Source organism: Mycteria americana, chromosome 9, assembly GCF_035582795.1.
Source record: "Mycteria americana isolate JAX WOST 10 ecotype Jacksonville Zoo and Gardens chromosome 9, USCA_MyAme_1.0, whole genome shotgun sequence".
In the NCBI taxonomy this organism is placed as follows: Eukaryota; Metazoa; Chordata; class Aves; order Ciconiiformes; family Ciconiidae; genus Mycteria; species Mycteria americana.
The window spans coordinates 5,948,970-5,962,700 of NC_134373.1; the positions used below are offsets into that span (position 1 = coordinate 5,948,970).

At 45.8% G+C, this 13,731-nt stretch overlaps 1 protein-coding gene across 3 annotated transcripts in view; it reads right to left on the reverse strand.

The window, feature by feature from the left end:
• Positions 1–13,731, reverse strand: part of UNC80 (unc-80 subunit of NALCN channel complex) — a 132,478-nt gene that overhangs the window by 7,915 nt on the left and 110,832 nt on the right. For 2 of the 3 annotated variants that reach the window (XM_075512555.1, XM_075512556.1), the window contains 8 exons: positions 12,765–12,890; positions 10,769–10,892; positions 9,819–10,025; positions 8,103–8,287; positions 7,037–7,202; positions 5,927–6,106; positions 3,786–3,924; positions 1,695–1,751 (listed from right to left, as the gene is read on the reverse strand). In XM_075512555.1, the coding sequence (XP_075368670.1) occupies positions 1,695–1,751; positions 3,786–3,924; positions 5,927–6,106; positions 7,037–7,202; positions 8,103–8,287; positions 9,819–10,025; positions 10,769–10,892; positions 12,765–12,890 (1,184 nt within the window). The remainder of the gene's footprint in view (positions 1–1,694; positions 1,752–3,785; positions 3,925–5,926; positions 6,107–7,036; positions 7,203–8,102; positions 8,288–9,818; positions 10,026–10,768; positions 10,893–12,764; positions 12,891–13,731) is intronic. The other variant, XM_075512557.1, reaches the window with a different exon arrangement.

Consider the following 13,731-nt stretch of genomic DNA (forward strand, 5'->3'; position numbering starts at 1 on the left):
TCTGTTAACCTCTTTGCCTAAGGAAATCTCTGTACCATAGAGCCGAGTGGAGGATACAGTGTCCTGGTCCCTTGCGAAAATTGGTGTGACAGAAATTAGTAGGAACCCACTGTACAGCTGATTACATTTCAGGGTTCAAAATAAATTATTGCATTCGAGCTCATCTGTTGACTTAGCTGTCTCATATTCCTCAGCCTCACCACTGTTATTAGAAGTGACTCCCCCCACTTAACAAGATCAAAACATTTCCAATTCAACACTGATGTAACCTGGTATCAGGCCATTATGGCTTTAGCTCAGATACGGACCTTCTCCTTCCTCATCCTCCTCAACTTGTAGTGAGTTTTTAGTTCTACTTAAGGGACGGCACTTAACTTCTTTGGTTGAATGACTTCTGTTCTCTTTAGGCCCCAAAACATGCTCAGATGACCATGCCATCCATTTTGCTTTATCACAAAGCCAGATAGCAATATTCCTGCCTCTGCCAACAAGCCGATGTCTTTTCCTAACGCCACTCCTACAGTAGCAGCAATTAGAGACCGATCTGCTAAAGCAGGATTCACGCACACAAAGGACACCATGAATCATGGGATGATCTCAGTGACACCGCCAATGATAAACTCTCCATCTGTCAGCTGAGAAGAATGAACAAACGAACAAAGCAGCCTGTCCCCACTCCAAAAAGCCACTGCTGACATCTAAAACCAAGCTAGCAAAATAAAAATCATTCACACAAACGCCTCTCAACATATCCACATCTTCAGCTGGCGTGGTAAAGTAATGAAATAGTGTGTTACCCTCTGTGTTGCCAACGTAAGGGGCTGTGTTCTTCTGGAAGGAAACAGAGATGCTCTTGGGACTAATGACAGCTCTCCGACCTCGCGATGATGGGTTGAGAGGTGCGAGAACAGCAGCAGGACAGTAAGGATGATTAACACGACCGAGCTGGCTGTTAAAGGTGCAGACCTCCCTTCTAAGCTCACTCCTGACCCATTTGACAGGCATGGCCGTAACGCTGTTTGCACACAAACTCCCCTGTCCACGGGTAATGGGGAACAGCTAGACCTGAACTCCGGCACTGACAGGGCAATTTTAAATATGTATTAATGGTGTTCACCTGCAAGCTTTCTAAAGCTGTCATTTGAGAATTGGAAACACTTTGTAAAAATAATGAGAATTACTGTAAAGCATCCACAGAGAACTATATTCCACAGGAGTTATCATAATTAGTTTTATTAGTGAATGTTAAAGAACACAGCTTGATATTGTTATTAAGTCTTTTGTGGTGACAGCACTGTGAGATGAATGGAAAAACAGATGTCTCTGTTTTATATAAGCCTCCAGACTAATGCTTATAACAGGCTACAGCTAATGCCTCGTGGATAATCTTTCTCATGCCTTTCAAGCAATTGCTAAACAAGGGGAAAACCCCGAGGCTAGCCAGCCAGACCGCTGCTTCACTTGCTACAGCTTTTTCTTTCCCCTTCCCCGTAGCCTCCTCGAAGTTATTGGCAATCAAAGCTGAAAACTGAAGGTGGGTTGCTACACCTTTGACTTGCAGGCCTGAATATCAATGAGCCACAAGAGACAGAGATGGAAAGAGCGACAAAAGGTGAGGGGAAGAGACAGCGGAGATTGGAAACGGCTCGTTTCCCAGCACACACACTGACAGACAGGTAGTGTTAACACTGTACCTAGAGAGGCTGCCCTCAGTGGCCAGGCTCGGGGAGTCATCGAGGACATTAGGTTCACTGCAGGAGGGGCAGGGAGATTAAGAATTTAGGGAAAGAAAATGCAAAAAGCATGCGATTGTCTCTGTTTTCAAGGGAAAAAATATCAACGGAATAAAAAAGTAAAAAAAGGACGGTAACATTAATTGGTCTCGCACGCTCAACAGCACATATATGACTCAGAGGAGCTGAAAGAACATCTGATAACAGGAGCAGTCTTTGGAGGGAGTTTACGCTACATGGAGACTTCTACATCTCTGCTGAGAATCGGGGAGCTGAGAAGTTAGGTAGGATGTGTTTCCACAGGAAATAAGGGCAGGGAACTGTTTTCAAAGCCATTTTCCTGCAGCATTTTCATTTATTTTGGTTCTATTTACTTCCAGCTTCATAGAAAGCTTTTTTCTTCCCCCTTCTCCAAGAGCCACTTCTTCCTGAGGGAGGGCTAACCTATCTCCCATGAGCTATAGACCACTCTCCTTCTGGTACGACTCTAAGGACAAACATCTGGAAAACAAGGTCTCGTAGTGCAGTGAAACTGTAAGTAAACAGCTGGTGTGGACCCTGGCAAACGAGTACACAATCACATTGCTTTTCTATACTTCAGCCATTTGGGCAGGAGCAGCCTTCTCAGCCCATAGGAAAAACATGGAAGAAAGCAAGCAGTCTGCTGGGCTACCAGGAAAGCAATAATAATATTACTTAACATTAATTAGCTTACATTTTTGAGGCAGTCTGAAAGCCCAGCGACCATCCATAACTAAAAAGGGCATGACGTTGTGGACTATGATTATGCTTGCTGAACTTGTACTTTCCCTACACAGATGAAAAGCGATTCTCCTGGTATACCATGTACTTAGAGCAAAGCTCTGTTGTAATTAAAGTCTTTTTTTCTCGGCATCACCATGACTTGGGATTGCACAAAGCAAACATTGCTATCAGTCAACTGTGACTCTTATGAAGTTTATGCATTGAAGATGGTAGTGAAAGATTGAGGAAAATGCAGTCTTGCATATTAATTTTTCAAGAAACAAAGGGACTGAATCAATTGAGTTCAAAAGTCAAATGAGTTCCTGTAAGCCCTTTTGTGAAAACTCCAAGATAAAATCTGTGTAACCTCTCTCTTGTAAATCACTTCTCCTATCTCTGCTGGTATGTACCACAGCTGTTACTTTTCCTTCATGTATCAAGGTTATTTCTTTAATTCCAAGCAAGACTGGGGAGGGAACAATGTTGTTTGATTTTACAAGGCTGGTCAAGAGATAACGTAGAATTTATTCTTTAAAGGTTCAAAGGAAATAACATAAATTAATCTGTCCATTGTCAGATATCCTTGGATAACTATGTTGCAGACAAATAAAACAATAAACATTGCTTACTTAGAAAAAAAAATCACATTTAAATGCAAAACTTCTCTCTACATCTTCTAAAGATGTACATTTCCCAAATTCCAATCTCTTTCTCACCACTCCATGTTAACCAGGAATAAGGCATTCAAAGTTATTTCTATCAACAAGTATATTTCTGGTTTTAAACAGTATTAAATGCCATCTTTAAACTTGACATTCAGTTTCTGTGATGAGCTAGTTACTGTTCTAGGAAGGACAAAGACTACATGGAAGAAAACGAAGTAAATCAAACAGGGTGCCTCTGCCCCCCTTCCCGGCTTCTCAGGATTCCTCCCCACTCCCTACACAGATTGTGTACGGTCCCCTGGTTCAGTGCATAACCCCAAAATCATGTTCTTTCTTTTTGCTATCCATGGTAGTAGCAGAGGAAAATAATAGTGCTGAGGGTTTCTGAAAGTGTTTAAGAGGAAGATTTCTATGGATGACAGCTTGTTCTTATGGACCTTACGCAACACAGATCATCCTGGAAAATCTTGCTTTCCAACCCTGCACCCTTGGTCCAACACTATGTCAGGGTGAATAAATTTAGCATCACTATGCTGGCACGGATTCTACTACCCCACATCTCCGATGTACACATAATATACCTGCGCCATTTCTGCTGAAATTTCTGAATATAATGGGAAAGGTGAAAAGCCCATGGTGTTACCTTTGGCTGGGTAACATGCCCACCTCAGCCTGAGGTGCAGACACGCTGGAGAGATGGCTGGAGAACCGCCTCCTCCCAATGGCACCCATAAGGTATGCTTCTTGTTCACTTACCACACTGGGCATGCTCAAGGAGTCATCTAGCAAGAAAGAAAAAACAGGAAAGGAGAGGAAACAACCGCCCCAAACCCCACCCACATATTTACAGTTGGCAAGAGATAACAGGATGCCAAAGGTGTCCCCAGCGTTTACTTACCAAGACCCCAAGCCTGCAAATTTGAATACTTCCATTAGATTTTACAGTTGCAGTTCAGAAAGACATATGCATAAAACTCTGCAGGATGAGGAACCCAGCACACAAGGGGCAGGGATTTATGTACGCTTTCAGCTTATACGGCTCTCAGGAAAACGTGTTTGGGGAATTCAGCTTCCGCTAGGGCTTAATGCCTGTGATTAATAAATTGTGTGTTAATATACAGTGTTTTCTGGCATAAAAGTTGTAACTGGACATTTTGCTGGTGTGAAATAAACTGCTGCTATGATATAGTAAAGCACTGTTACAGAAGATAAAATATATAACAGCAAAATGCACAACTGACACCCTTTAACACCCTTTGGGACACATATTTTAAAATATCACCAAAAAATTGGATAAATTGAGTCAAATACATCCTACTGCAACTGAATTATGCAGACAGTTGGATTGTGATCAGGACAGCTTCAAATTTTCAGTGCTGTTTCAAATTATACAAAGTACCTGGAAAGAAATGACTCCGTTGTGGTTTTTACCACAACAACTTTTAATTACAAACAAACAAATAAAACAAAGGGGAAGTTTTGTGTAATTTTCTCTTTTCTTTTTTACCTTTTCCAATTTTGCTATACTGAAATATTTTATGGCAGCATTAAGCCAAGGCAGGGCTGAGGTAACACTGCCGCAAGCAAACAGGAAGACAGCACTCCTTGTTCCACACAGTGGCTCATAATTAATCTGAGGCTGAAACCAGAGTTTGCCACAGTGAGTATCTGAGCAATGCATCAGCAGTGCAATACTGCCGGGATTGTACAATGTTTAGTGATGAACCCAGCTAAAATAAAGTTGGGCTGAGCCTGGAAAATTTCAGGCTAACTGTGCCTTCCCAAAAGGCAATTCTGCCATAAGTGCACAGGCCTTTCTTTTGAGCCACCCATTTTCACTCTTTTTGTTTAATGTCTTTGGGGAATAGTCAGCAGTCCTCAAATACAGAAGTGAAGCGCCTGAGTTTCAGGCATTGAGGCAACCAACCATTGCAGCACCAGAAGACAGTATCCCTGCTAAAGTAGGGATGACATGATGCCTGGTGACATATGAGCAGAGTTTTCTACCCTGGCTCTCAGTGATGGACAACTCAGAAGCAGATGGACAGCTCAGAAGCAGAGAGAAGGCAAAATTCCAAGAATAACATGATACTCAGCTGAAATGACAGAGCAATATTCAGGTCATCGCAAATTAGTCCCCAAAAGATTCACCATCCCATTCCTTCTAAACTGGCACCACAAAACCTGGCAACCCTAGAACTTGCCAGCTGCCCAAAAAGGAGATCAAGCTTCTGTTGTCAGGACATTTAAGGATTAATTTCCTCTTTGTTAATTGAGTGACACAAGCACACAGACATTCCACCCTGCAGAGAGCCACAGCTGGATCCCATGCAGCACAAGGACAGCATATTCCATGTCAGAGCGCCTGGACAGAAGTGGTGAGCAGGAAGGACTAAGATCCTGCAGGAACAGGATCCTAACTACAGAGCCGGCCACAGCCCCTGCCTACTGTCATGATGAAGGTCAAAGAGAGGACTGATTGCCTAACGCCTTGTCAGCACTGTGAGGATTGCATGTCAGCCGAGGTCTCATACACTAAAATCTGCCTGTGCCCTTCCCTTTTCCCTACCCAGAGCTCAGGAGGGAACGAGGAGGTATGTTACGACCCGAGCTTTAACACCATGAACTGTGTAGCAACCACACCAGTTTCTTAGCCTCGTGCCTTTATGGGCCTTTTGTTCACACTGGGACAGGGACAACTGGCTTCCCCTCCCAGCCATCCTCTGGGGCATCAAGAAAACATCTTCAGTTCTGGGGGCTTAGCTCGAATCAGTAGCCACGTACTTTCTTCATCCTCCTCATCCGTGCGGCTCAGCGTGTCCTGTGAGGCCTGCTGGGAAGGCTCGCTGTCCTGCTCCCAGACAGTGCCAGTGCCGGTGTTGGAGCGGGACATGGTGGCCAGGCTCAGGCGGTAAGCGGAGGTGGAGGTGCCCACGGTGCTGACAGATGTCTTCCCTTGGTAAGCTGCGCAAGAGCGGGAAAACCAAATGCAAGTCAGTGATGGCACTGGAAATCAATAACCAGCCAAGCATTCCTGTCACGTCGGGCACCGGATTCTGCCCGGACTAGTGGGGCAGGGGTTGGCAGAGGTGATAAAACAGACACAGCTGCCCTGGCTCACTTCATCTCTCCAAAATCTCTGTCTGTTTTTCTTATGCAGTCTGGTTTGCTCCCTCAATCTTAGTGCCATATTTTCCAGATCAGCTTCAACATTTAGGAACAAGGCAAATTATTACCAGGAAAATTATTACAAGGAAAAAAAGGCTGAGGCATTTTCTTTTGAAGTTTTTTTCCTTTCTTAAGAACAAAGCACGTAAAATCTCTTGCTGCATGTAAGCAGTGGCTGCCATCTCGTGGCAACGAGGGTGACTGTTTACAGGACAAAAGTGTCCCCTCATGCAAGAGAGAATTCAGGGCACCGTCAGCTTGGGGACGCTGATCTGTGGCACGCTGGTAAGGGAAGAGAAAAATCAAAAAGAGACCAAGAGGAGAAAAGAGGAGACAGATCTGCTGCTGACAAACAGACAGACATTTTTACATGAGCAGCTTTGGATTTACAGAGATGTGGGTAGCAGTTTGCCGCGTCGTGCGTTGGGGCTGCACCAGCCAGCTGTGACAGTGACGGGCAGCTGCTGGGAGATGGGACACAAACGTAGTGGAAAAAAATGGGCACGACAAGGTGCATTTCACAACCAGCCTGGACTTCTGTTGGCTGTCCAGTGGCAAGGCTGGGCTGGGCATAGGGCCTGATCGAGGGGCAGGCTGTCGGGGTGTGGGTGGATTACCCCATCCTCCTCCTAGGCAGCAGGCAGGTCTGCCTCACAAGTTAATTTACGGGTGAGCCAGCTGGCCAGCTTGGGCTGATGGCCCTTAGCTCTCCCCTTCCCTCCTTACCAGACCCGCTGTGCACTGCCTCTTTCAGGATCTTCAGCTCATTATTGAATTCGGCAATGAGGGAGCTCTTGCAGAGCGGGCGCGGTATGAACCGTCTCTCCAGCTGGTCAGCAATGTGCTGTCGGGCAGTCAGCTCCTCGTGGTTCTCAGCTGGCTGGGCCAGCAGCTGCAAAATTGGGACACGTTAGCATTGCGGGGAAATGATGCCCTGGGAATGGGGACTAGTCTCCAGACCAGCATGAGCCTGCAGCCAGCAGACTGTCCTCTTTGTAGGTGTGAGGTTTGGACTCCACTTATGAGGTTTCCACCTGTCCTTCAGGGACAAACTTATATTTGAGTGAAGAGATATCAAAACCTCACTGACATTGGTACGTGGGGATGAGGGCTTCCTTATGCTAAGCTCTACCCTCAGACATGAGACAGCTCCTTCCTCCAAGATGATTTAGTCTGTCCCATTGTGAGACATGGTAGGCTAAATAAGATGGAGTACCATGTGCTAGTTTACCTGGTAAGCAGGGAAGAGCCGTGATTAAGTTAAGCCCTGGCCACCTCGGCCTCGCAGCTGTCTGTCCATCCACAAAAGCCCTGTCAGAACTTTCACCCAAGAGACGGAAAGTGGAGTGGTCCTTCCTGGCTGTTAGCTGTATTGCACGGCTCTGTACAGAAGAGGGATTTCTGGAAGATTTCTGCCAACTGTGCCAACCCCCTCCTACGTTCAGAGCATCCACACTACTTCCAAGTGCTTTGAGTGTCTTTGTTACAAAACTAAGTCCACATGCAAAACCTCTTGGTCGAGCCTGATGATACTTTCCTACCCAGGGGAACTAAGACTAGCTGTACTCTGTGGATCAGAGCTCCTGTATGACTGGCATACTCTTTAGTGTTGTCTAGGAGAAAGCCCTGTGATTGAATTTCAGGGGGTTCACAGGCCTACTAACTTCTGAAAAGTCATTCCCTACATAAACACACAGTTCTTCCAGGAATGCCGTTCCTCTGTTCTCAGCAGGGGAACAAAGGATATCTTGCCTTCAGGGAGTGATCTAGCAGGAGCCAAAGCAACTGTTACCTTGCACTGGATGAAGGGCCGAAGGAGCACAAAGATAGGGATCCGTGTTCGTACGATAAAGTCGAGGAAATCCCACAGGGCCAGCCCTCCCACCTTCCGCAGTGCCATCTCTTTGACTTGCAGGCTCAGCCAGTACCACTGGCTGTCCAGTTGGCGTTCAAAGCAAACAAGGATCACCTTCAGGGCTACAGGGGAACACACACCAGCAAATGGCAGTCAGAGATGTTATCAGTGTCCCTTGCAAGCATTGAGGGAGGAATGGGGGGGCCACAGTGGGCACAAACCTACACAGGCATGCATGCATGCACGTGCACATGCACACCCACACACCTCGGAGTCACAAGTGTCTTTTCTGTCAGACTCCAAATGCTGCAGGGAAGGAGGGCAACCTTCTTATAATAACGGCCTCAGGATCAGGACTGAGAGTCCCATTTCCAGAGAAATCTTCCTACTTCACACCTAACTTCCTCTGTATTTTCTTGCTCTATCTTCCCCTTTCCCTCCCTGCAAAGTTCTTTTGTCTTCCTGGAATTCAGATATTTTGAAAGCAGCTCAGGGCAGGAACACAGCCCTGGCTGATCAGACATCCTCAAAAATCTTGATCAAGCATATCTACACAAAGAGTCACCCTGTGAGAACAATAACCTCCAGGTTATTTATGGGGTAATGAAAAGAACCTTTCTAGCAGTGCAGCTGCATGAGTCACGGCCAGACTGTAATCTAAACAAAAATACGGTCCAGTAAGCCAAGGGCCATAATTCACAAGAGCACTGCATTACAAATGGGGAGGAACAGCAATGAGGTTCAAAACAATGCTCTATATTAAAGTGGGCAGTGACCAACAGTTAGCTCACAGGAGAGACGAGGAGTCTCCCCCTTTCCATGCTCCCCTGATCTGGAACAAACAGGGAGGCCTGGGAATTGTTGGGGGAAAGTTGACTACTTTGTCTTTCTTGATGGGATGGCCAAGACATCTCAGCCATCACACATCTGTATCCAGGTTTGTTGGGGTGGGGGACTAAATCAGTGATGAATTGCCACTTTGTCATCAGTGTTACCCCATTCCTCAGATATGGGTTAAGAAAGACCTGAATATAAGTCTTCGAGTAAATGTCCTCACAAAATCAGAAACAGAGAAGCTGTTTGAAGGAGTGAGAGCTTTGAGACAAAACTCTCCCCATATAGCCCTATAATTTGCACTGCTGCTGCATCTCCAATTTGATTATTTTTTCTTTCCTTTCACCTGTGGGTCATACATGAAAAAATATAGTACTACCTTGCAGCAGCATACAGTGAGCAGAGGGAATATCAGTCAGTAAGGACCGTGTGTGCGCAGGGCCAGCAGGCAGACAGGCTGCATCCTGTTTCACTCTAGCTAGCCAAGGGCCAGTGCAGCTGTGATATTAGGGGCTGGTAGGCAGTCTGACTTGCCTTTTGTGGCTTCACTGCTATATCCTGGCAGTATGAAAACCGAGCGACTTCCACCTGTGCTGCAATCTCCTCCAGGTGCAGTGCAGACACTGCTCACCTTGCAATACATTCCAGAGATACTCCTGGCTTCACGCTCTGGTCTGGCCCCTTGTTCAGGACAAGACCTAAAGCAGCTCTAAAGAGCTCAAACCTGCCTGAGACGGTTTTCTTTGGTGCTATCTACCATCTTGAACGCTCCATTTTATCTCTGTCTCTTCCCAGCGGTGAGCAAAAGCCATCACTCACCCAGGTAGGCAGCCTGGCTGGTGGACTCTGCAAGCCCTTCCCGCCGCAGGTCCTTCCCCGCATCCCCTGGGGTGGAGCAATGGGCAGGGGAGCTCTCCAGCATAAAATTCTTGCTGCGGGAGGTGCTGATGATGCGAGGTGGCAGGAGGATATTGATAACAGTCTGGAGCAGCAGCAGGACCTCAGGCTGCTCCAGCCAGGGGCTGTCTGAGATGCATTGGGAGGGGAGAGAGAGAGAAAGATCAGGCTACATCCCATCAAAGACACCCAAAAGATCCAGACCCTCTTCAGTTCCAAAATGGGCTGCAATCTCAAATGTCCCCTAAGCCAAAACTCCGTCCCCCACACCTTGTTATGCTGCTTCTCCTCCTGCAAGCAAAGGCAAAGTTTATTTTAGCACCAACACAAACACACATGAACAAGGAGCTACACAGCACAAAGAAATGTCCCGTTCAGTGGTCTCATAATCTCATTCCCTTTTGACATTCCCCTCTCCCTTTACTCTTTGCTTTCATTTAGGGATTTACCAGTGATCACCCTCTATAGAAGAAAGCAAGGAGCAGGACTTGTGCCAGGCAAGTGGCATGGATTGGGCAGACTGTGATCCACAGGGGCACACAATTTCTGTGACCTCTGCTCCCCTCTGTGGCTTCTGCTACAACAGATTTGTCTTGCCCTGCACTCCAGTTTCAAAAGAAGGAGCACATCTGTGTAAGAGCTGACTCAAGAACCATGGCACAGCTGAAACAAAGAGAAGAAACAACAACAACAACTTCTCCCAGTGGGGCTCTTTTCAGTCTCGGACCCAAAGGGCACTTAGCTGACACACTGCCAGTGACAGAAAACCAAATTAAAAAATAAAAATAAAAAATCAACAGAGAGCAGGGAAAGTGCAAACATCGGTTGTCAGAAAAGGGGGAGAAAAATTCTTTTTGTTAAATTAGTCAGACCTTTGCTTCCAGATCCTACTGTGAGCACAAATGGAATCAGTAGGTTTAAAAGCATTCCTTCCCTTCTTTCCTGATTGGTGAATGGGGAGACGACATGGCTTAGGGGGAAATCTTCTTTCAAAGCCTGTGCAGTAATAATAAGAAAGGATTAAACGATTTCATCAGCAGATCACGCACACAAGTTACTGCAGGGAATGACGATCCCCTGGGCATCCTGTTTACACAGTACAACACCGGCATTGATGTCCTGATTGAATTAGAAGCCCTGAGACAACTTAGTCAGGAGTAAAAGGAATTCACAGAGTAACATAGGTGTCACCTGCTCTTGTCATAGCCAAGAGGTAAGAAGCCCAGATTTCTAACTCATAGATATCATTAACAAAATCAGATGTATCCCACAGGAGTCAGCTGAGTGTTAGTCCTAAACTCTGCACTACTGTGAATGGCATCAGGATCTGACCCAGACTATGGGAAATAAAAAAAGAACAGAGGAAATTGCACAAATGACATGATCTAAGTATTCTGCTGTCCGAACATGAAGGTTATTCCCGAACACATTTTTTGTTCTGCCTCACTTTGTGCTGCCCTGTCATCCTCCCTAACGCAAAGAATGAACTCCTGAAAAATAAACAAAATGCACATTTACTTCTTGATGTGTAGTCAAGCCTAAACTGAAAGGTCTTTCATCTTTAGAGGAGGTAACACAAATTACTGTCAATAGGACTCTGCTTATTTGCAACTTCTCAGTTGCTACAGACTTAGCTGTGAAATGCAACTGAACCTTGCAACCCCTCAAGCTTGCAGATCTGGGCTGAGAAATTCCAGGAGATGATGTTTTCTGATGGGGTGTGAAGTACTTCTGTTTCATATCCTGCTGGAAGTATTAGGAATATGACTACTCATGTGTTTTTCTGACACGTTTGGTTTTCATTACATCTAAAGCCCATGAAAAGAATGAGTGAACAGGGAGCAGAGGATAATAAAAGTAAAAACTCCCAACACTTTAAAAAAGCTATTAATTTGGTATCTGGTTTTAAAAAAAGAGAAAGGATTTCAGATAAGGTGAAGGTGGCCCTTATTTTGCTTTTGATTAAAGAACCATTACCTCAGAGCTGGAAGAAATCTGTCCTCTTTCTGTGCCAGTTGGTACCAAAAAGTCCTTTTGTGTACCTCATGCTCTGAAGGACAGCACTGTGTTTTGGTCCCTACAAGCCCTCCTTCCCAAGCCACCCCACTGCTCAGAAATACCTGCTGAAGTATTCAACTGGATGTGCCAATGCATATTTAAAAACGCAAGTTGGAGCTAGATTAGGAAATCTGTCCCTTCATTGGTCACCATTCTGTCTGATTTCATGCCAATGGGGAGGGAAAGGGATACAGAGGCAGAAAGACTCTGTAATAGTTATGGCACTGCTAGGAGAAAGGAATAGTGATGAATTCTCCAAAAAGTCCAGGATGGGTTTTTTTATTCTGGACAACAAGGATGCTATTGAGTCAGCAGCTGAAAAGCCAAGTTGCCCTGCTTTTTTGAGCTGGCACACTGTGTGACCAGCTCAGGTAAGAGCAGAAGAGCACAAACTCCACTCTCAGTTACACACGTGGTCCCACAGGAAAAGAGGTAGGGTTGCATGGATGTGAGCCAGGCCAGGGCCCATCTCCCTGTTACAGGAGACTTATGATAACTCCTTAGATCCTGCAGAGAATCCTAATGTGCTTGTTATAGCCTTAAACAGCATCAATCAGCCGAACTCCCTGGACTTCAATGGCAGTGTTAAGCTGATGGATGCTTGCTGTGGACTTGGTCCCAACAGGTGAATTCTGAGCTCAATTCAAGCCTTCAAAAATAAGGGAGAATTTACATGTTGCTTCTCTTTCATTTTTGGTGTATGTTCCACAGTTTTTGCCCAGCTTTTGCAGAAGGAAAACAGAGCACCGATGAGTTGGTGTCTCAACCAGAAGTTATAACAGGCCTGGCCACAGGCCAGGGCAGACACACCTGTATCTGCAATGCTACAAGCCGGACAACAGCTGTGCTGAAGGGCAGAGGTGGCGAGAGATAAGGGCTGAGATGAAGAAGGGGTAATCCGTCAGCCACACTGGAGGGTCCTACCACTCCCATCACCTGCAATACAAACAGAGCACATCACCACAGCTGACTACTTGCAGTTTCATCCATGCCATATCCTCCAACGTCAGTGAAATGGAGGGGCCTTCCATCGAGCACTGAGTTGGGGTGGCTCTAGGAGAACCAGCCCCCCCAGTGGTCCTTGCGGGAGCTGGGGCCAGTGAGGAGAAGGAGTTCTAGCAGGGAAAGGGAGGGGAGAAGAGGGAACCAGCAAGGATGGGAGGAGTGCACAGGTAACCTGGTACATTTATAAATGTACCCAGTACCAGCCCTGAATGACCAGCACTGGACTGGTGGAACAGTTAGAGTTGGAGGATATGTCATGTAACGACCGTAACAAATAAAAATACGTCATCAAAGCAAAAAGTCTGCATTGAAACTGGACGTCTTTTCCCTTCTCTTGCTGATCTACTTGAAAAATAATGTCCTAAGTCTGACCCAAGCTGGGTTTTGTACAATGTTCAGATTCCTCTCAAACACAGTCTGTTCTTAGGAACTCTAAGTATGATTCATCTCGCCTGACCCCGGATGTCTGAAGCAGAGTCACCTACATGTGACCTGGTTGTCTGGAACTCCTTGAAATATCAGCACAAGAAAATAGCACTTCTAGGGGAGAGTTGATTTGAACCATTTTGGATGTGTCCATCAGGAGGAATTAAATCACAGGCCGGCACATGCCTGTTTCTCTCCATGACTAGACACATCTAGATGATGGGAACAGGGAGAAGCTACCTGGCATACGCTTAAGCTTAGGGGAGATGAATGCACTCTATGTTTCCAAATTCAGCCTGGGGAGAAAGGCAGTAACCAGTTTTCTGCAGAAAACCAAAGGACAATT